The 23,347-nt window shown below is 40.5% G+C and overlaps 3 protein-coding genes across 3 annotated transcripts; 1 reads left to right on the top strand and 2 right to left on the bottom strand.

Annotated features, from left to right (window-relative positions):
- Positions 1-1,047: 1,047 nt before the first annotated feature.
- LOC104415179 (phospholipase D zeta 1) lies at positions 1,048-12,011 on the bottom strand. The gene is given in 22 exon segments (XM_039301006.1): positions 1,048-1,477; positions 1,480-1,556; positions 1,704-1,765; positions 2,060-2,125; positions 2,284-2,415; positions 2,956-3,057; positions 3,239-3,436; positions 3,523-3,669; positions 4,098-4,208; positions 4,879-5,400; positions 5,481-5,637; positions 5,990-6,139; positions 6,239-6,378; positions 7,507-7,623; positions 7,722-7,964; positions 8,716-8,889; positions 9,429-9,599; positions 10,160-10,221; positions 10,224-10,300; positions 10,396-10,511; positions 10,660-10,761; positions 11,478-12,011. Coding segments are annotated over 22 exon segments (3,351 nt in total). The 5' UTR covers positions 11,733-12,011; the 3' UTR covers positions 1,048-1,307.
- A 2,630-nt stretch (positions 12,012-14,641) lies between these two features.
- Positions 14,642-15,223, top strand: LOC104415178 (homeotic protein female sterile). The gene has a single exon (XM_010026429.3). It carries the CDS (start codon positions 14,642-14,644, stop codon positions 15,221-15,223), a length of 582 nt encoding a protein of 193 aa, XP_010024731.1.
- Positions 15,224-19,949: 4,726 nt separating this feature from the next.
- On the bottom strand, positions 19,950-21,386 carry LOC104415175 (ethylene-responsive transcription factor RAP2-3). The gene is made up of 2 exons (XM_010026428.3): positions 21,029-21,386; positions 19,950-20,628 (listed from the first exon to the last, which is right to left on the bottom strand). The coding sequence occupies exons 1-2, from the start codon at positions 21,231-21,233 to the stop codon at positions 20,102-20,104; spliced, it is 732 nt and encodes a 243-aa protein (XP_010024730.2). The 5' UTR covers positions 21,234-21,386; the 3' UTR covers positions 19,950-20,101.
- Positions 21,387-23,347: the final 1,961 nt, after the last annotated feature.

Here is a 23,347-nt window from a genome sequence, read left to right as displayed (position 1 = left end):
CCAGATACCCTCTGCATGCGACCCAGCGACAACACTGAGAAAAAGAGCAAAAGAGATCTTTGCAGAGGAAGATGTAGGCAGAGCAATCAAAGGAGAATCTTACCGATTTGAACTAGCCCAGTTCACTGAGCAAGCAAGAGGCGTCGCAGATCTAAAGCCACTGGCGACCCCTCAGTCGCCGTCGCCGTCACAGAAGGAAGAGGGACGAAGGAGAGATTTGCAGAAGAAAGGGACCCTGTCCCTCAATCGGTCGCCGTCGCCGTCGCCGTCGCAGTTGCCGTCGCCGTTGGGAGAACTCGGGAACCGATAAAAACCAAGACGAGACACGACGAGAGGACTCAGAGACAGGAGTCGGGAGAGAACCGATAAAAAAAGTTTCGATTTTCGGTTCGTGCCTTTGTGGTTCGGTTTTCGGTTCGGTTAACCGATAAAAACCGAACCGATAAAAAAATTTTCGGTTTTTGATGAAAACCGAACCGAACCGAAAAACCGATTTTTCGGTTCGGTTCGGTTCGCGGTTCGGTTCGGTTTTCGGTTCGGGTCTTGACACCTAGCGACAACAAGAGATGAATAAAAAAAAAAAAACCATTTATTTCTTAAACTTATTTCCGGAACAAGAAGCAAGCTTTTTTTTAACTTCTCATTTCTATTCTAAAACCATTCCGGCTAACTTTTTGTTTGTTAACAAAAACTAACAAGTTATCAAACGGGTTTATTCTTTTTTTTGTTCCAGGGAAGAAAAGAATAGAAATTCTTGGGCCGGGGAATATTACTATGCGCAGCCTAAGATTCCCTACCTGAAGAAGACTAATGCACAATTTTAGGGCCGGCATGGACTAATGCCCAGATCCAAATACCCTAAATTTTAGGGCCGGCGTGAGCTTGTTTGAGACACCAACCAGTGGGTGATAATCTCCAAGGATTTGAAAATGGGTGCAGAAGTGTTCACTTGATGCTTTCAAAACAAGTAGTCGCAAAAAAAAAAAAAAAAAAAACAAGTAGTCGCGACAAGGCCATCTTTCGACTTAAACAAACAAACAAACAAACTTGAATGAAATGAGGTTTCATAATGAAATGAAGCAAAGGTTCAATAACAAGAACAACATTATTCCAAAGTCGCGCTTTATATTTATGACAACATTACAATTTCCCTCCAGCCCATTAATGACCCCACCGAAATAAAAAAGAGTAGAGTCAAATCGTTTTTCGTATAAAGTAATGATATATGCATGTAATGATACAACAAATGCGGCTACCCTTCACGCTTTCGTATATCTGTAACCCTTTAAGCTCCCCAAGGATGATGCTCAGTAGAAAACTTGTGAAGATGCGTAATATTCACTCTCGTTAAATACCGGTCTTAAATCTTCTTTGCACATGAAATCCAAGGGAAAAGAAACCAGATGACCCCTCACCGACTCTAATCTCAGCATGGGATCCGTCCTCTTTATATCGCCATTGTGGTAGGACTCTAATCCTCAGGGGCAATACCTAAATCGATGGTAGTGTGCCCAAGTTTCTCCTTCCAGTGAGCCGTATTATCTCTGACAGCGACTCTGCATGGCAATCATCACACAACACAGTCAACTCACAAGAAAGATGAGAGACGCAAACGGATGATCTGTTTACATATGCATCGTCATAATCAGCCAAAAGGAAGATAAGAGATGCAGAAAGACGACGACACCAGATGTGTGCTGTACCTGGAATGTATGAGATCATTAGGTATGCAAGAGAAGACGTCTTGGTAAATTGCAGTATTCATCTGCCAAATGTACAACAAATGATCAGTAAACGCTGGCAATTCCCAATTGAACAGCTGTAATACACATTGGACCACAAACACCAAACCCCCACCCACCCCCAAAAAAAAAAAAAACCAAAACAAATAAATAAATAAATTGCATAAGATGACATAAGACAGATTTCTTCACATGAAGGAACTGGTCCTACCAAATGCAATTGGAAAAAACCGCAACTGCTTTCACATATTTGAAAAACCAAAAATACTCCTTAGGTACACTGAAAATCTTTGAAATCAGGGTGAAAAGCTTCTTACCTTTGCAGTTGCCATCCATATATCTTTGTACGTAGAATCAACCACTGGATCAATTATTTGATTCACCTGAGTAAAACGAGTGGTAAAAACTGATCGGTTGCAGTCTAACCAAAATTGTTACTGAATCTCTACTTTTATCCACACATATGCAGCACCCAGAAGCTAATGTTTTATACCACCCTCAAGCTCAATCCAAAGGTCCAAAAACAGACATTTTCACTGACCTGTCCAGCACGAAGACCAAGGTGTTCAGACCAGAGAGAAAGACGAAGACTCTGAGAAAATTTTCCAGCCTTCCAAGGCATGCCTCCCATAGTTGAATCAACTAATTCCTTGTCTTCGATAAGCACGCCAATCTAAGTTACAAGCAGGAGACAAGAAGGATGAGATGAAGAAAAACATCAAGTACATGCAGAAATACCTTGCAGGACAGTAACACTAGACTATGTATTACTGAAGCAGAGCCACAGAACTTCATGTATCAATCTTTCACAGTTTCACCATTCCATATACTAATAAATCCACCCTCATATACTCAGTGGTGGTGTATATCCAATAGCTTACTTCTCCATTTTAAGGACAGAAAAGAGACAACCATGTAACTTAGGGTGAAAAAAGAAGGTATGGAACGCAAAAGGAATGAAGATAACATGGAAATGTACATAACAGATCTAAAGCAATTGATTGAAAGCTGACACGCCATTCTACCAATTTAAGATATGCCACAGAAGGGAAAGTCCGTCAGAAGATCAGCTATCTCATTCTCATGCTTAGGGGTGTTGATGACTTTAAATAAGCAAATGACCTTACCAGTATCGCAAGCATGAAAGACTTCAAACATCAGTAGTTACCAATAAGCAATTACATGACTATAAAGTTCCAATAGTAACTAGTACCTCGGAGTCTCTGGAACCAAGCAAACTTCTATCATTTATATTTGCTGATCCAATAAGTGACATGCAGTCATCTATTATCATGACTTTACTATGCACATACACCTGCAATACACGATAACAAATACTCAGAACAACATGGCCAATGTGTCTCTATAGTGCAAACGCAAGACCTGCTAAATATCAGAAATATAATCCAATAAAATAAAGTGATATGAGGCATGAGGAAAGTAACTGAGAAAGAAATTAAAAATAGAGTGAACTTGCGTTTGCCATGGCACCCTACCTGGCTAGATGCAACAGGGCCTCCATCAAAGAGCTTCCCATAAGCTCTAAGACCGTAAAAAGAGATGTAATCATGAGCTTTAGTACCAAGTAGACCATAAAGGTTGTGCAATATTGAATTGTTTCCTCTGCATATAGTTCGATATTGCCAGTGCATTATGGCTCTAACAGATGCTGCACCACCATCATCAAGCCCACCCTGTAGGAAATTACAACTTTTTTAAAATAAAAAACTGCTGAAAGTTATTAACTCTAAGTTCAATCTCAAGTAATAGAGAAATAAACCTGGAAACCCGGTAGTAGAGGTATAACAATGATAACTCTAAAAGATCTCTTATCATTATGAGCTCTCATAATCCGGCGGTATAGGGATTCCAAAACACGATTTCGAATAATTTCATCTCCTGAAAGACCTGATATAAAAAATTGATTCTGACAATTTGGTCGCCAGAGAATTGGACAAGGTCAGGAGTGAACAATCATTATAAGCAGAATGCAACCCACATAAAGATATAAAATTATGGCACAAATAAGATAAAAAGGCATAGTTTGACCAAATAATCAAAATCACCATTCACCAATGAATGAGAATGAAGATGCACAGCCAACTGCATAAACGCCCATGTAAATGCAAAGGGTACAGAAATGTGGCTTGTGATAAGAGAATGAACTAGAATTTCTGAAGATTTATGTTTTACTTGATGCAGGATATCCAACCCCATCATACTTTCAACCAGTTGAGTATGTTCAACAAAATTCTATGTCCAGTAATCTATTATCTCCAACTAAAACTACTCCCTCCCCAAGCTTTGCCTTGAATACTGCAAAATTTAACAGGAAATCAGAGCTTGTCTTTACACCTCGATATATATGAAGTGTTCTGCTTTCTCGATAAGAGAACAGTAGGCATTGTGAATACTCTCCTCAGTCTGGCTTGTCCCGGCAGACCACTGACTGACACTTCTAATCACCTGGAAATTATAACAATGAGTCATGTGGAGGGAATCAGCATAATTAGTAATAAACAATCATGTAGAATACAAGCCCTTTTAAAGATTTTTAAGTAAGCAGTGTCTAGAACAAGGATAATGACACGTGCTGACATCATTCAAAATAAAACAGAGTTCAGGCATCTGACAATCTACTAGATACTCAAGCAGAAAACAAATGAAACTAGGATAAGAAATTATATAATAAGTATAGCATCACAAGACCGACTAACTCCTGTTACCAACGGTTAACAGACTTCATTCACAGAAATATCGGGATGCAGTTTGTAGTAGGCTAGCAGCCAAATAGAATTAAGCAAAATACATTAATTTTCAAATGAATTTTGAACAATCACCAACAGAAATCCCCCAAGAATATGTTGCCTGAGAGGAAACATTCAGTCCAAGATCTATATTTTCTACATTTGATAATTGTCAGAAATTTTTAATGAATCAGCGTACAACAAATTTCCAGAAATCTTCTTTTGAACGTCCATAATTTGCAGAGAAGACTAAATTTCCAACTAAAATTAGAATATCTGAGACGTAAACTTCAAAATGCTAAAATGAACATATCAATTAAACAGTAATATATATGCCAATTAAATTTTGAGTAACACAGGAAAAACTGTGGTCAGGAGACATGACCAACCTGACAACGACATGAAGTGCAAGGACCAACTTGCCCACTTTCATCTGCAGGCACCACTTGATCACCCCGCTCCTGTTTTTCCCACCATTCTGGATCTGAAGTCAACACAACTGGTGGACACGGTTTTTTAGGAAAATCCATGCCAAGGTCATCAACAAAACCCTTCATCGGTGTATCAACCACACCTTCATATTTGGATTTACACAACGAGAAGTGATGATTCCTGCCTACTCTGCTTAATTGATCAAGGAGATGAATATTATGATCCAGACAATTGGATTTTGGGCTTCCTTCAGGAGGAGTATCGACACTGTCAGGCTCTTGAGGAAGAAGTAGTGGAATATCTTGTAAAGATGTTCTAGAGGAAAAAGAGTCTAGTCTTTTGAGGCTTTTACTGTGACCATCTTCATCATTCTTGCTCTCAACCTCCAACTCCTTACTTTTACCCATGTAGTGTGGAATAACCATATGATGTTGAGGCATAAGTAGAGGAATCGCCTCCTCATTCAGGGCTTTGCTCCTCTGAAAGATTAAATAATATGCACAATAAGTCATGGCTTCATGACTTCTAAGAATATTTTACCATTTCAAAGAAAATTAACCTTTGCATAGTTCCACCGTTGAACAAAGTGCCTAGCTACATCCCGGCAAGGTGGTCCCAATAGAGCACAATGGACGTCATGCCAAGGCATGCGAGGATATTTTTCACGGTCCAATTCATCTTTCACTGTGTCTTCCCACGAATTTGGCTCAGATTCCCTGATAGATCACATTTTAAAGTGCAATATTCATCAAGTGGCAGATGAAGGAAAAGCAAAGCAATAGTCCTCCACCTATCTAAACAAGTACTTGGATAAATACACTTTCTTATCACCACTAACAAAATGAAGTATTTTCCTGAAAGCCATTTCAATCTGATTAAGCAATTATCCCTTCCACCTCCTAGTCATAAAAATGACTACTCTTAAGGACAAAATCAGTTTTTATGAAAAGGCACAATACAATTTGACATTGTATAACAAACAGCTAAGTAGCATATGGAGCATTTCATCCTTTGCCAAATCTCCACCACAAGTGCAAATAGGATCGCTGATATGCTGATGAAGCTTACCTTGGGTTGTAATAATCCTTTCCAGGCCAGATCAATGGGGGATGGTCACCGACCTTGTGCTCGGGGGTGTCATAACGACCAAAACACAAATCAAGTCCACCTATGAAACAAATCTGATAATCCACGATGACGATCTTTTCATGGTGGGACCTGAATCCAGTCAGATGCTGATATCAGAAATTGCCAGCCCACAAGAACAATGCCTAGAAAGCCTTAGAATCTTATTAATTGTTTCTAAAAGTAGCATACCATAGGTAGACACCACTAGAAAAGTGATCAGGATATCGAAGTACCCTCACATTCTCATGAATGCTAAGAAGCTTTCGTTTGCTGGACATACTGTTGATTTTCAAAGCAAGGGCCACCTCTTTGTACAAAAGAATGTAAATCTGCAATCACAAAATATTTCATAACTAAGAAACCAAGACAGCTTGGTTTAAGCCAAAATCACGAGTTGACACGTACAATCAGTTAAAAATCGTGTAGGGCCATGATCTTATGTTGTGATTTTGGGTTTTGTAAAGCCCAACAGCCACTTCACACCACTGAAACTCATTGTTTCACTGATGAGTGCAGTTTTAAAAAATTTTAATAGAAAAACAAAGAAGCTCTTCTTCTTCAACAAGACATAGATACAATTCCTTTAGGATTCAGAGACAAAGTCACGACTCTCTCAAGGTCTCAACAGCAACAATCGCTCCTTGCCAGCCACAACGTGACTTTGGAGCAACTCCAAAAGCATAATCATCTCTGACCCATATGTCTTTAGGTATCCTTTGATTTTACTGATAGAAGCACATTCCTGGATTTATTCTCTTAAATTTAATCTAGACCAGTGAGTGGTTTATCTTTATCAGTATAATCTAAGTTGAATTAAAAAAAGATGTTTTTGGAAGTTAAATTTTAACTTAAATTTAAAGTTTTAAACTTTTCTTTGGCCAAAAGAACTTTCCAACAATTACCATTTCCTTTCATTACTATAAATGCATTCAATTAAGTACTGTTTGTGTAACTTAGATGATGATCGCTACTTATTTTAGGAACCACCTTTAATCTTTTGGATTTAACAAATACTAGTTGATGGATAAAAAAGACATTACTCTGAAGTTGTAATTGACAGTGCCAGTAATTACTTAATTTAGTAACAGTGCGAGTAATTACTTACTTTAGTAGTTTTGTCCTTTATGATCCAATATGTATTAGACTTGCGAAATGTATGTCGCTAATTCATAGAGAGTTTGCTAAAATCTTACAATTTGACAATTCGATCTTATGATTCAATTTTATGGACACCTTATCGATCCTTGGTGAAAGGGCGATTTTGACTACCTTGATACTAACACCTGAAAATTTGGTTCCAGCACCAATTTAGTAATGTCACATGAGCTAAAACTACTCATCTACTTGTGTGTTCATCTAGAATCTGAACCATTAAAGAACTGTATTTTCCTATAAAACAATAACACTAGAAAGTTAGATATAGTGACCAAAATCCGCCATCCAACAGTAAAATTTACCTGCACTCCTTGTTTAGCTTTTGCTTCCAATAAAGCATCAAGTCTTGACGAAACATTAGTATGAAAAGGACGCCTTAAATATAGTTCTGGGCACACCCACCATCCACAGATAAAAATCTGCGACAACCCTTGCCCAATTATGATTCGCATCATGTGACCATTTATCAATTTATTAGTTCTGACAAAACTAAGAGTCAAGGTTGGCAGACACAAACCTCAGATTTCGCATTTTCAATAGAGGCAGCAATGGCTTCAAATGCTGCCTGTCCATCAATGAACCACTGAGCCTGGCTACCATCGTCATGCAAACCCCTTGGAGGAGCAAAAGAGCCAAAACGATGGGGATGGCACCAACCTTCCGGAGGCCTAAGACCAGCATCATTGATAGCTGCCACCCAATCTTTGACTTTAGCATTGCTCTTGACTCTTAATCTGATGTTCCGGGTTCCGCAAGTCACCTTTCATAGTATGCATTTGTTAGTTTGATTATAAAATTGTTGCCTATTAATTCCATTGAGTGCAACACGTCATTCGATTTTAGCCATGATTAACAGCAAATGTGTTATAATTCCTCAATCATCTGAGACATATATCCTTTGCCTGTAACATCCTGCAACCGATGGGGAGTCAAAAGTAAGTGTTCCCCTTCTTCTCTAGCTATCACTAAAGATTGTTCATTTAGGTTTTACCATATTATCATCTGTTTAAGATGTTTCTCAACCACTCAATAACCACAAACAACATTACGTAGAAAACTTCCACCAATTCTGTCAGTCATATTTTTCTGTTGATGGGCTAAATAAATTTTACATATCTTATTAATAAGATGAGTTTACTTCCTCTGTAGACAATACAGAGTTCAATTACAAACCTATGACAAAGTAGTTCAACTGCCAATAAAGACTGGGAGTCAGCAGAACAGTAGTTGATATCACTTTTCTCATGCAACACTCATAGCCTATATCCCGATTTTTCCACATATATAGCCTAATGATCCCAGAGCAAAGCTGCACTACGGCAATAATAGAGAAGTTGTAAGTACACTTAAAATCCTCTATAATGATATTGACAGGCCAAAAGTAGTAAAAAGCACCTCAATTAATTTTCTTAAGCGCCCCCACCCCCCCCCAAAAAAAAAAAAAAAAAAAAAACCCACATACACCCAAACACACATGCAGAGCAAACTGCGCATGCTGCATGCTTTCTTACCCTGAATGCATGGCGGAGTGGATTATTTTCCTTCACTTCTTTAGCTAACGACACTCTCCCTTCTCCATTTCCATCTGATGCGGGTAATACGTCAAAAACAATTATATCCAAAGGTTTTGTATCAAAGGGATCCCCCAGCAAGGCTAAGAATCCAGGTTTTAGCACAGCCCAGACCTGCAATGTACAGTGTTCTCAAAAGTTGGCGGCAAAAATATATATCTGAAAATGTCCATAAATTAACTGGACAAAACTTCTATTCGAGCCAGAAAGTTTGAATGCTGAAAGAGTACCAAGTATATACAGAGAAAAAGGAAAAAGACAAAAAGAGGACAAACGATGACAATATATATCATGACGAAAACAAGAAAAATAATTATGATAAAAATAGCAATACTATTTAAAACTGATGAATGCCAAAATCTGTTAAAAAAAATAAAAAATCATCAATCTGTATGTAAGCCAATCTATAATGAGCAAATAATACTTTACCTTGCAGAGAAGAAAACAAGTAATTATCTCTGGAGTGACTTTAATATGGGGGAAAAATAGACATGTATAAACACATGCTTTCATACACATGAGGCAAAAAGACACTCAAAGAGAGTTTGAGAACCACAAGTTAGCAAAGTGTTTCTACAAGATTTCAAGTAAGATCTACATCAACACCAACTGCCATTAATGTTAGCCTCAACTGCATGGATGCATTCTATTACCTTTTGCCAGTTATTATTACAGCAACTGAACCAACCGCATGCACAGCATCTTCTGGAATCATCACTTCTTGGTATCTTTGGCAGATGCTTCACCATTACATATTCCTCCTTCAGTTTAGGGCCATACTCCGGGCAGAAAGATAATTTAGAAACCTCCAAAAACTTGCAAACCTATGATGTAGCTTGCCAAGCATGAAAGAACTGATATTAGGATTACCGGGACAACAACAGTACTGCTACAAGCTCCCCATATTCAAGTGCAAAGAAATCACGACCATTTGACTCTCTCAGAAACATGTGAGAACTACAAAGTTTCTAGATGGTAAAACAACTCATTGAAGAACATATTTAAGCCTTAGTCAAGAAACTAAAAATGCAGATTTTTTGCATTAAGTGGTTACCAAGGAGGACCATTGACTATTATTTCCACAAATAGTGATGTCAAATTACTACTTGCTTTCAGTGGTCATACCAAGGTATTCACATGCAGTTCCATAATATAGTTTCAACACTAAAAGTTCCCTAAGGTTACAGGTAAATTGACATTATTCAGCTGGACTTCATCACAGACACAACTCTTGCAGACAAAGATATGACCGCATCAGCTAGCTACAACTAGGCACAAAACTTTTAACAGTCTAGACATGAAAGTAAAATTTTCAGAAACCAATGCACAGCCAAAATCAGGGAGGATAACAGCCATATGGTTAAGCATAATTACCACGGTATACCTCTCGAGAATTGACAATATCCATATTTCCAAGAAAGTGATTCAAGTACTCTTGCATTGCAATCTTCGCTTGTCCGATATAGATTGCTGTCTTCCTAAAGCAGGGCGAATGACAGGAAGAACAGCTCTTGAGGGAACATCTCTGAACAAAAAACCCACCTGTAAGAATTATTAAAATTATGGATGCTTCAAATCATAAGAATCCAAATTAATGCACCATAGAGTGCCATGGATTACCTAATTTTAAAATTTTCATCAGGATGAAAGGGAACAGCATCATCATCAACTTCATCTTCATCTTGAACAACAGGTGTGTGATCTCCGATTCCTAGATTTTGAAGCCATTCTTTAACCTTAATATTCCAATAAGAAGTACATCAAATGCCCACATCTTCTGAAACGTTAGCCTTAAATAACTAAGGTAATAGAGCATAAAGAGCTAAAAGGGAATTGAACAACTGTAAACTTAGAAAATTTAGAACATTACAAATCAAGACGCACCTGCTCCTGTTTCTCATGAATTTCCTCGATGAAGGCACGCTTCTTCAATGCAAAGTGTAAAATGAAGACTTGGGATGCTTTCTTCACTAAACGCCATTTGAACTAGAGCATTCATGACAAAAAGAGAGAGATTCACCAATCAAGCTTTTAAAGTAGAGTGTGAGATAACACAACGTACCATCTTATAAATTATTATCGTGATGAGTTATAACATCAAAACTTTTATCTGCAATTACAGGAAAAAAAAATCTCAAAGGAACAACGAGCTTGCAATATAATTAGTTCTGATCAAGGATCCACCTTTTCAGACTGACATTTGAAGCAAAAGACTCAAAGAACAGGAATTTCAACTACTTGACTCACCACCTTCAGATTTTCATCAACAAAGAACACAGATTTTACAATAATCGAAGCACCAAAATGACAGAAAATTAGGGAGCATCATATTGATTCATCTCAAGCCACTCGTTCACAAAACAAACTACACTAAACTGCCCCCACCACCTCCGAAACCAAAAACATAAGAAAAGAAACACAGCCGTGTAAACTGAACATAACTGCAGCATCAATCAACAGAGCAAAACATCGCAGAACATCGCATTCACCGGTGTAAAGAGACGCCTCATCAATAAGAGCAAAGGCAAGTGACGCAATTGGTCAAAAGCATCAACAAGCCCGCCGAACAAAACCCAAAATACTCCCAAAACCTCGAGACGCTAGTCAAATGTAAAAAATTCAAACCCGAGCGATCGCCGCCCGGACCAAAAAGGCACAACCTCAAAAGCCCGCACCGCGCGAGCGAAGACGGAACGCCCTACCTGCTTGTACTGAAACTCGATGGTGTAGGACAGAGGCATCGGGCTGATATCGCCGGCGTCGGACCTCGAGGCGGACACGATCGACGCCTTGGGCAGCTCGTCGAAGACCCGGGCTTGCTCCGCGGAGCCCTGGCGGAACGAAGGGAAGGTCGACTCCGCCGACGCCATCGCCACCGTCCCCGCCGCCGCCGCCGCCTCCGACTCCATCTGGAAGTACCGGTGCCTGCCGCCCCCCATCAGCTGCTCCGACGCCATCTTCCCCGCGCCGATCGATTGGCGGATTCGGAAGTTCCCAGTTCCGATCGAGAGAATCTCGGGAGCGATCGGGACGAAGCAATGCGGTTTTCGATCGGATTTCTGGATCAATCGCTAGAGAGAGAGAGAGAGAGAAGTTGGAGTTTGATTTCGCTGTACACAACTGCTTCGCCAAAACCGAAAAAACAGCGACGATTCCGAAAATCTGGAAATTTCTCTCTTTCTTCTTCTTCTTCTTCTTATTATTATTTTATGGAAATTCCGAGGAGATGGGCGGGTTGCGGTTTTATTTTTCTAGGACCGGGGGGCATCTCTTGCTCATTAATCAATTGATTAAATTAAGTAAATTAGGCGGTTAATTGGTGTTTTTCGGGGCACGCGGGATTTGACCGTTCGACAGAGGCTGCCCATGGGAAAAGTTGGTGGAACCTTCATGTCGGTCTGTTATATGAAAACGTTCATGCGTGGTTGTTACCCTTTTTGCGTGGTCCGTTAGCTATAGGATGATGATCGCGATGGGATGATGATATTTGTAAATCGACCATGTCGACATCGAAGCAAGGACAAAATTTAGATGGAACAAGAGGTCCTTGATTGATTAGAAAGAATTGGTGGCACATAATGCGGAAGTTATTGATGAAAACTCTTTGCACAAGTTTAGAGAGAGATTGATTGGTAAAGTCATTGACCAATCCGAGATTTCAATTATATATTTGAGGTTGTGCCATTAATGATATTAAACAGAAGCTTACACACTGCTTTCACTTACAGAAAGTCAAGCGTAGTGAATAATGTGCTTTTCTTATAGAACAGGTAAGCCGCAAGATAATGTTCCTTTCTTAAAGTTATTCTAATGAATCAGAAGTGCTGTGTCTCGAGTGGAAGCTTTCTTTCCTTTATTTTGAGTTGCTAGTAGGAAGCTAGGCTATGAAAATTCGATTGTGAGGTGGGCAAGGTTTAGAATGTCTTAGGACAATTTCTAATAGATTTGATATCGAGTAAATAAAGACTCTTCTCCTTTTATACAAATTTACAACTCTCGAGCAAGACTCCACCCATATCCCCTACTAGTGGGCGGTTCTTCAACATTTTCCATTTTATCATCTATTTGACAACAACAACTAGGCTCTACTTCAGATAAGATAGCTTTTTGGGTCTTAATAAAAATGGGTTAGAGGCGCGTTGGAATGGTCGGTGGCTGCTTAGTCTCATTCGAGAGTCTAATCTCTTTGTCTTATTTTTCTTAAAAAAGAAAATAAGGAGGTCAATTTAGGTTGTTTTTGGCAGAAGTGTAATGGCAACGAAGGAATATTATGCTGTTCTTGAGAAACCGAATTTTCTTTTCTTTTCTTTATTTAAAGTAGATTGATAATGCTTGGGGACTATATATTAAAGCTGCGTTTACTCAATAAAGTTTGAAATTCATGAATTTTGTTATATTTTATCTATTATTTGACAAATCGCAATAACAAAATCGGATATTTTCATAAGTATAAGAATGCACCCGAAAAATGCGTAAGTGAAGATGATGAGAATTCTTGCAATTCACACTAAAGAAATAACAAATGCATGAACGAAGATAAAATCTCCATTGATCAATCCATCAAGGTGATACTATCTAAATTTTAAATGACAAAAGAGCAATGCAAATGAGCTACAGCAATATCAATGAGCTCAATTGACCAACGAATGCCACATTTATTAAGAGATAGAAAAATGATAATTTACTTTTGTAACTTTGAAAAGTATAATGCGTTTGACTCTCTTGCCATCCCCGTAAAGTTTCATTGTGAACCATAGAACTATAGTGGAGAAGGAGCTCCAGTAGTTTTGCTATTTTCGTGGATCAATCACTCTGTACTTGTTTCTATGATCACAAAAATAAATAATTTTCGCATGCTAATTGAATTTCAGCATTCCCAACCCCCCCCCCTTCAGCTCGAATCATCCTCTACTTTCGCGTGTTACCACAACCGGTTTGCGAAAATAATTGAATGTTAATTCCTACCCAGTGAATATCTTGAGGATGGTTTTATGATAAAACAATTGAGAATGAAACCTCTAATCTAGACATGCATGGTTTGCTTCTATGCCAAACTGAGAAGATAACTGAAAGCTATTCTGGACATTTTCGCATTGCGACACTTAGAAAGTGTTTTTTCAATTATATATACAAAAGTTTTTGAACTTGTCCAAGTTGATCGATCATGTATAAAGCAAGCTGTAAGGAACGATGATTTTGGAATGATTCCATCTCTGAGCTCGACTTCGAAGTTATAATAGATGTTAGTAATGACAAAAGAATTGGATAGTTTAAGTCATAAGAGTAAATGATAGTAATGGGTTATCAAAGTGGACGGTAGTAATAGGTCACTATCGCATACATCGATTATATTCACCACCCTATTATTAGCTTGTCATTGGAAAGTCCTAAAAAATAAAATAAAATCATGAAAAATTTTCTACCGATTTTGCATTAAAAGAAACAAAATCATTCGTCGTAACATGTAAAGGGCTTTTTAGGGATAGCATGTTTCGTGGTCAAATTGGCGTGTTATCTCAATAATAAAACATATTTTCGTAAGCGTACCATGTTTGAATCGCATGGATAGGCGTAACGTGTCCTGTCTCAACGTTGACCTCTCTCGAATCGAAGCTTGGATGCGACAAGCCGGGACCCGACAAAATCGGGCATAAATAAGTGGGCCTTCCAATAACGCTTAAGCCCAAAACTCAAGCCCAAAACCAAGCCCAAAACCAAGCCCAATATTAAGCCCAAGACCAAACCCTCCAATTAGATTCTTTTCGTTCTTCACGTTTTCTTATTTTTCTCTCGCTTTCCGTCAATTCCCTCAATTTTCCCGGGAAAATCATCCCCTCGATCGCTTCCTCCTCAATCTTCCCCCGCCATGGACGTCGCTCTGTCGATCGACACGCTCGCTTCGGGCCTAGGGCTCGCAAAGCTCTCGCTGGCACGATCCCATCACCTCATCGCCCTCTCCGATTCGCCGCCCGGCGACCAGTCGGCGCCCCCCGCCTCGGCCCTCCAGATCTCCTCCGCCGTCGTGAAATCCTCGGCCTGCCGGACCCTGCCCCGCCGCCTCGTCCGGAGGAAGCGGCGGTCGAAGCGGAGGTCGCTCTCGGGAGATTGCCCCGACGAGGGGGGCGACGTTGGGGACTGCGGATTTTACGGCGGCGACCCGTTTGGCGGGGGTTTCGTCCCTAGCGGCGGCGGCGGCGGCGGCGGAGGAGGAGGAGGAGACGGCGGCGGATGGAATTACGGAGGGCCGAATTGGGAGGACGATTCGTCGTCGGGGTTCGGTCCCGGTTCCGGCTTCGCGCTCGACTTTGTGTATGAGGTCATGTGTTGGATTGCGCTGTCGAATTGCGTGCATTTCGCCTTCAAGAAATTGCTGAGGAGTTTAGCGGTGGAGGGAATTGGTGATGCAGCGAGGGAGAAGGTTCCCATTAGATTGACGACAATGTGTTGACTTGGTAATGCTATATTCGTTAAGGTTCGATCGGTGGATGATATTGGGTTGTCTGTGCCGTCGGGGCAATGTGAATATTAGAATTTCATGATTCAGTGTACATAACGTGTTTATGGATATAAGCTTATATACCATGTAACTGGTCAGAAAAATTGTAAATGTTTCGATGAATTGTTCTTCGTCGGTGAATTGACTGATCAAGGGTTTCATGTGTTCCTTTCAAGAAATTGCTTGATGCAACTGGGATTCTTAATCTAGTCTCTTCATATTTCGCTCTGGTTTTTTCAACCTGTGCACTCTGTATGAATGTTATTTCATATCGTGTCTTTAAAGCAATGTCTTTTTTAATGCTTTGGACCTTGAGGGACTGTTGCAGTAATGGCAATGTTGTTGTCAATGGACTCCCTAACCGCTCTAAACCAGATTGATCTTCCTTTCAGGGTCTCCTTATTTGTCTCATTATTTGCTTTCTCTCTTAAATAGAAGGTAAAGTGCACAGGGGAAAACGGATCTCTCCCTCAAAAAATGAAAAGAGCATTGAATCTCTTAGCTGTTGGTGTAGTCCGAAGCTGTCTAGATCAATGGGGAGAGGATTGGGGTAAAATGGATGAAGCTTTATTAAGCCTCGTCAAAAGCGTCCATGTCAAAGCTGATGGTTTTGTTCAAGAAAAGCTCAGAGGATCTGTATTCTGCAATTGGAAAAGTATTTGTTGCCAATCGTGGACAAAATGATCTTCCTCGTTATTTTCCATAAGGTAGCTGACTTTTTGGAGATTTAGGTGCCCTAACTTGAAGCAAGATTAGTCTTCATCCCTGAACATGAGATTTGTTCACAACTCATGAGAGTCTTGGTATGTTAGTACTCTCCAATCACAGGTTGGTTTGGCCCACAGAGCAGTAGGGTTCCTTTTTCCTAACCTGTTTTCGGTGTCTTAGTTCTTAATGATTATGGTGATGCTTCAATTTGTTACTAGTTATCAGTGCTATCTAGATTGTGCCTTCATACGTCATTGGCAAATCTGACTTTTATACTTGCACCGGAGCCGCCTTGTAAAGAAGGAGGGAGGGAGGTTTGGTAAATGACAAGAACAGGATGCTACGATATGAACATTTTCAACAATAAATTCAATAAAGGGAATGATTGTCAAGCTTCTGGCCATGCCCTTTTTTGTTGAATGTGCAGTGTGATTCTCTTTTTGTCTCAATTCTGAAGAATTTGTCTTTGTATCTCTCTCTCTTCCTATATTTTGAGTGCTTCCATAAAGCAAGCAGTAGTAATCCATTTGATGTCTCTGAAAGCTGAGTCAATTTGCCCTTTTGGTCATTTAACTTGGAGAGGATTGATAGGAGGCTGCTTCTTTTCAACCAGTTTCCCTGTATTGTGACTTTTGATTTTGACTTTTGAGGTGCTTCTTCCGTAACTAAGATATGTTGCGTTGCTTAAACAGTAGCAAATTTACGGAGAGGGAACTTATTCCTCTGCAGCTCCGCTGCCAATAGTGTGTTGTCCTGAAATATCCTGTGGCTTGTAATTGTGAAGGAACTGAGCTTGAGTCTCAAAGGCTTTCTTGGTCTTGGTCACAGGATAGAGTGCAAGTTTGGACCAAGAGTGCAAGTTTGGACCAAGAGTGCAAGTTTAATCATTGTTGCTGAAGCATAAAAGTTAGCAGTGGTTTTGGCATTGATTGTTTATATTTTATTCAATTTACCTTTGTTGAGCCCATCACAGATGACATGAGAAAGTTATTTTGAAAAATACTGTTTGACCACCCTCTTATGAGAGTGGTCGCTTTTAGTCCTTGGCATGGACTGTTAGCTTTCCGATTTGCCTTTGATGGCATCGCCTCTTCGTCGGTCATTTTTTGGGATTTACATAATCCACGTGTTTTCTTCTTATTAATGCCAATTACTAGAATTATGTTATTTATTTGAGGGGGTCTTTTGGTACTCTGCTCGGTCGAGAGCTGCACTAAAGGCCTATTTCGAGTGGGAGATGAGGCGAAGGATTGTAATAAGCACTTGGCTTTTCTTAAAGGCTAAAGGCCGCATCATCATTCTTAAAAACCAACATGTTGGTCATATATTACGAAAAGAAATCGGATGTCGCTATCAAAAGGGGGAAATTCTCCCAGTGGCATGGTCCCTGCGGATGCAATTGATTTCTAAGCATATTGCAATTTCCAAATTGTAAGAATGGTGATTCTGTCTCAAAGAGAATGAGCTAACTCCGCTGACATGAACCCTTTTTTTTTTTTTTTCTTTTTGGTTTTCCGATATCTCCCCATTCTACAGCATCTGCACTGCAGGAGCATGGCGATGAATGATGATGATTGCATCAGGAGTGGTCCAGAGAATGTGGAATAGGAAAGAGGAAAGACCTGCACTAGTTCGGATGTTGCAGTGTTTTTTTTGTTTTTTTTTGTTTTTTGGATGTTGCAGTGTTAAAAACTCAGGATTTTGTTCCTTTCGATTTGATGTCCTCAATCAAAGACACCCCCCCACTTGGGCCTTTGAGTGACGCAACCTTTCGGTTCGGTTCATGCATCTCCTTTGATGGGCAACAGGCACTCCCATTCAATCAAAAAGTTCACGTCAGCAAAACAAGAAATTCCATTCAATCAAAGTCGCATCATTGCTCCACCAAACCATGTTTGCCGATTTGACTCTTCGCACACCTGCTTTTGAATCCTTGGATCACATGGCGTGGTGGTTGGCAGTGTCGCAAGGGTTACCCGGGTTAAACTGTAGAGTCAGGACATTTTCTCTCGAGCCGTGAGGTCGACACTTTCTCTCAAATCTTGTGGTCGACGCGTGTCGGGATGCTGAGACCCGGGATTGCGTCATAAATCACCTCTCTCTCTTTTTTCCCTTAGGGAGAAGCAAATACGAATTGGACTTACTTGAGCGCGAGATCCGAATTGAGCTTTTAGTCAAAAAAGCCATGATCAACCAAAATCTAAAGAACGTCAATGAGAAAGGCACGGATATGGACATTGCTTGTAATTGCCTCTTGACACGCCATGATCAGAGTTTTGAAAAAATGGGGAAGGGAACGATTAGGCAAAAGCCTAGATCATTCCGTGTCCAAATACACTGAAGAGCTGTAGCAGAAGAAAGCGACCCCCCGCGGGAGAATCATTAGCTGCTCCAGGTGCACATGAGCCCAATCGATCTGATCCGCCCATTCACGTTGGCTCCACCTGGGAATTGGTGTGATCCGACGTTCCAGATCAACCGGGCACATGTGAACCGAGATCATTCAAGCGATGCTCGACTTGTGTGGGTTTCCAAATTCAAATCTTCCTTTTGTCCCTCCAATTAACTTAAAACTATAGTTAGGTTGCAATAGGGTCGAAGGACTATATTTTCCAGATCCCTCTATGGTCACGGACCACGGTCTCATCCCCCACGTTATCTAATTTGAGTTTGAACTGTGACTAGTCAGTGCTCATGCAAAGTCGATTTTGTTGAATTTTGCAAAGAAGTGTTACGTCACTAGTTAGATCAGCTTTACCAGCTTTAGCTGGAGGTTAAGCTATATTGACCCCTAGTCTACGTTAGGGTACTTTAGGTTAAAGCGTGGTCCTTGAACCGATTGATTTTTTCACCCATCTTGACCTTTCCATCAAATACTTACTCCTAACCAATTTTGGGTTCGGTTGATATGTAACGATGAACCATTGTTCACATACTCCGGTTACAATATGAGCGTATATAGCACCAATATTTTGCAATGTCAATGGATCATATTTTTCGTCAATGTATGTCCACGTGGAAGATATGCTTGTCAACTTTTTTCTTATTCATTGGTAGTATTCTTTTCACCATGCTGACGTTTGCCATGGCCATCTGCCACTATTATCGGGTGGTCATTGCCGCCGGCACTATCACTCAGCACCGACGCTAACACCGCCATATTGCCCCTTCGGTCGCCACAACCCAACTCACGGAATTCCTTCCTCCATTCTCATAACCACTCCTCAATCATTCCCAAAAGTGACATGACAAAGATTTCTACATGAAGCCGCCTCAAAACCCTATCTTGTATAGAACCCTACACAGCATCACTTGTGAGGATCTTTCCCACGGGAAGCACCTTTGGTCATCGTCAGATCTCCATGTTCCTTAAAGTAGGAAGAAGACAATCAAGTTGGATTCGATCCTCTCTCAAAAGAAGACGAGATCGAACTGTTTCACTGGTTTATTCACGTTCAGCTGGTCATAAGTTCAGTTTCCTTTTCCCACTCAGATACAGTAACAATCAGAATTTACAGTAATTACAGTTCTCTTATGGCATCACATGGTACTATTATCTTGATCGCCACAACAATTCAATTTCCAAAAGATTCCAACTTGTCAAATTCGACTTTGTTTAATGCCCTAAGGTACCTGCACTTCTTCTCCGGACATCGCCTGTTCTGTTCGAGCCTCTCTTTCCTAGGACCTTCCTCACATTCCACTTCCAATCCGAAAGGCACCGATCTCTAAGTCTCTACCCACTTTTGAAGTTAAATGAATCGCACCATTGGACAGAGACGATTTCCGATTATAATAACACCAAAAGCATGTACTAATGGTGCTTAATATTAAACAACGAAAACCCGGGTACATGCATGCACGCACCGACCTCGCGAGAACCGCACCGGATTTTCGAGATCTAAGGCGAGGAGAGAGAAGAGAGAGGTACGGCGATGGCGACAACAACAGAAAGCTGCGCGCGAATATATGTACAGGACGACGATACGATACTTGGTACTGTATTAATGGCACTCGAAAGCACAACGGTTCTTACACGTCTAAAACATGGCATAGTTAAGCATCCCAAAGCTAGAACACGAGTTTAAAGTACCATGATCAGTGATCAAACTCAGTTATTATCTAATAAACAAGCTGGTTATCGAAACGGTGCTGGTGATGAGTGACGAGGTCTTCGAGCATCCAGAGATCAGCCGGGGACGGCCCGGTGCCCGGCTCGAGCGGCTCCTCGGCTGGCTCCAGCTCCAGGAAAGATTCCAAGCTGGCGATCCGCTCCTTCAGCTCACATCCTGCAGCTCCGGCCTCATCCTTCGGCTCGTCAGGAGCCACGCACCTCTTCTTAGCTGACGGCTGGGCCGGGGCCGGGGGGCCGGAGAAGTTGAGCTTGGCCTTGTCGCCGCGGATGCGCTTGGCGGCTTCGTCGTAGGCCCGCGCCGCCTCCTCGGCGGTCTTGAAGGTGCCGAGCCAGACGCGGACGCCCTTGTGGGGATCCCTGATCTCGGCGGCCCACTTGCCCCACGGCCTCTGCCGGATCCCTCTGTACACGTTCTTGCGAGCCCTCTGGCTCCGGCCATTGCTCTGGCTCTTCTGGGTCTCCGACACGTGTCCGTGACCCGCCTCCTCAGTGTTCTTCTCTTCACTCTTCATCACTAGTATTTGTACAAGCACAAATAAGGAAAAAAACATAAATAAAAAAAACACTTCTATAGCTAAACAACAATCTTACCTTTTGGCCATTAGGTAAAGAATAGCAAGTATGTTTGGATTAACGTTGATCTAAAGATGATACGTATTAAAAAACAATAGGGTATAAATGAAGACTAGTCAGACTGAACACTTAGTCAGAATTGGGGGCTTCGATTCTTTTGTACCAATCCTAATCGATATGTATGTATAAATATGTCTGGTGAAGTGAGTCTATAGTATAAATCACAAGTATTAGTATGTAAAGTCGAGGATAAAATTTCTGGACAACAAAAGGTCGATATCATTTTGAAGATCATGCAAGAGAACCAAAAAGAGAAATGGTGAATGACACTTGAGACTGACCTTGGTTGAGTTGGTTTGCGACGAGAGAGAAAGGGTTGGGGTGGCCTTGGGCCACGGGGCCGTCGAGGCTGAGGAGGTCGGAGGCGGGGTCGAGCTCGGACCAGAGCTCGTGAGGGGTCAGCTTCCTCTCGGGGCGGCAGCTCCCGGGGCGGCGGCGGTCGAGCCGCTCCTCGACGAAGTCGGAAATGATGGCGCCTCCACACATCACGCACCAAGGGAGAGAAAGCTCATCAGACAGAGAGAGAGAGAGAGAGAGAGATGAGTCGAAACCAGGAGCGAAACGACGATGGTGTGAACGGAGGAATTGAGAGTGGTGTAGGGAGCGATTTATAAACACAATTTGAGGGAGAGGGGCGGTTACAATGCAACCGATTCCTGGGTTTTTTTTTTTCGGTCGAAACCGACTCCTGATTGGAAAAGGACAAAAGATGAGGGGCACGGCATTTTCCCCGGTTTTGCCCTTCTTTTATTTAGTTTGGTTTTGGTTTGGTTTTGTTTGTATTTTTATGCAGATCAAGCGGTGACGAGCGAATCCTGGGACTGTACGTTATTGACCGGCCGTGATGCCCGTTCATCTCCTCTCGGTTTGCGTTCTTCTTTCTCTTTTAAAATATTGACGTTACGTTACAAGTTACCTTTGTTCGATGTTCAATCCTCGTCGAAAACTTTTCTTTTGGTACTCTTGGCGTTAATGGAGTCGTGTTTACATCCCATACGTTAAGTTTAGCTACGGACAAGGGCGAAGAGTAAATGCTATCGCACCATACGGGTTATAGTTAAGATAGAACTACATAGAATATGATATATAATTTAGAGGTTTTGTTATATCTGGTTAATTGTTTGATGAATCGCAATAATAAAATCAAATATTTTCATGTCTTATTTTGTCCATTGTTTGGTATGAATGGGCAAGAATGTATTACAAATATCTTAAACCAATTGTAATTTTGCAAATTTAGTCATAAACGTTTTAATTTTGCCAATATAACTCTTTTATATTTTGTCAATTATGTCAATCCGATCAATTTTGATTGAAAAACGTTAACGTGGATGCCGATAACTTACATGATACGGGTGGTGTTGATGTGGAAATAACTTTTTAAAATTTTCATAGCTTTTTGTTTCTTTATTTTACCTTTTATTACTTTTTTTTTTCTTTTCATTTTGGCTTGTAAGGGTGCTCCAAGCGAGGTAGCCCTCACCTAGACTTGGAAGAGGCCTTCATGGTTGGTGAGGGCCTCACCTAGATTTGGGTAACCCTTTGCGACCTAGCCACGGTCGTTGGGCCTACGAAGGCCCTTGTTTTTAGCCCTCATAGGCTGAAATGAAAGAGAAAAAAGAAGAAAAAAATAATTAAAAAATAAAATTTTAAATTGTTTACATTAGCGTCGGTTATGTCACGTAAAATGGTCGGAGTCTACATTAGTGACTTTCAATCCAACATTGACTAGAATAACTTATTTGACAAATTGTAAAATTGTTTAGGATTAAATTGGGACAAGAATATGATTATGACTTTTTTCGTATTTTTTTTCTATAAATGTCATATTAATGTAATAGGTTGACCTCGCCAACCTCTCGGGAGGCTCACCCTTGCTGATACTAGCAAGGACAAGCCTCAGCCAACCCTGGCTCACCTAGTTAAGGGTGAATGGTTCCAAAGGTGGAACCTAGTGAGGCTCAATCTTGCCCAGCTAGGGATGATTAGTTCCAAAGTAGATAGGTTCCGGAGGTAGAACTTATAATCTATTATGTTACAATCGATTATTAGTTTTTGGACTCTAGAACCTACCTTGTTTGCCTAAAATCGATTCTAGAACTTATCATGTTTTTCTAGTTTGGTTCCAAGGTCTACCTAAGAATCTGTTTTTTTTTTTTTTTTTTTTCCGTTTTTGGTTCATTTTTTTTTACAGCAAATCATATGAGACTATGAGTAATAAAAAAATTCAAAGTAAAATATGAATAATAGAAATCCTAATCCGCCAAAAGCAACAATTCATAAGATGAATATGTAGTCACATACAATTATAAATGATAAAAAGTTCAAACACGTAACATAAAATATAAATTATAAAACTCCATTCTCCATTCATCCATAAAAATTTAGGGAAAGAGAAAAGACTAGTAAGGAGTTCCGAGGAAAGACAAAGGAAGAAAGAGTGTTGAGGTTAAAATTGAGGGGAAAAAGAAATTACAGTTTTGATTTTTAGCTTATAAAATTGGTTCCAAAACAGAGCAGTCCGATTTCGATTCGTAGGTTGGTATTTACTTGGAACCTATTCTCGGACCAATTACAATTGGTTCCAAAAATTTGGAACT

Source organism: Eucalyptus grandis, chromosome 8, assembly GCF_016545825.1.
Source record: "Eucalyptus grandis isolate ANBG69807.140 chromosome 8, ASM1654582v1, whole genome shotgun sequence".
NCBI lineage: Eukaryota > Viridiplantae > Streptophyta > Magnoliopsida > Myrtales > Myrtaceae > Eucalyptus > Eucalyptus grandis.
The sequence above is the reverse complement of the archived record's forward strand: the minus strand, read 5'-3'. Positions and strand labels throughout refer to the sequence as shown.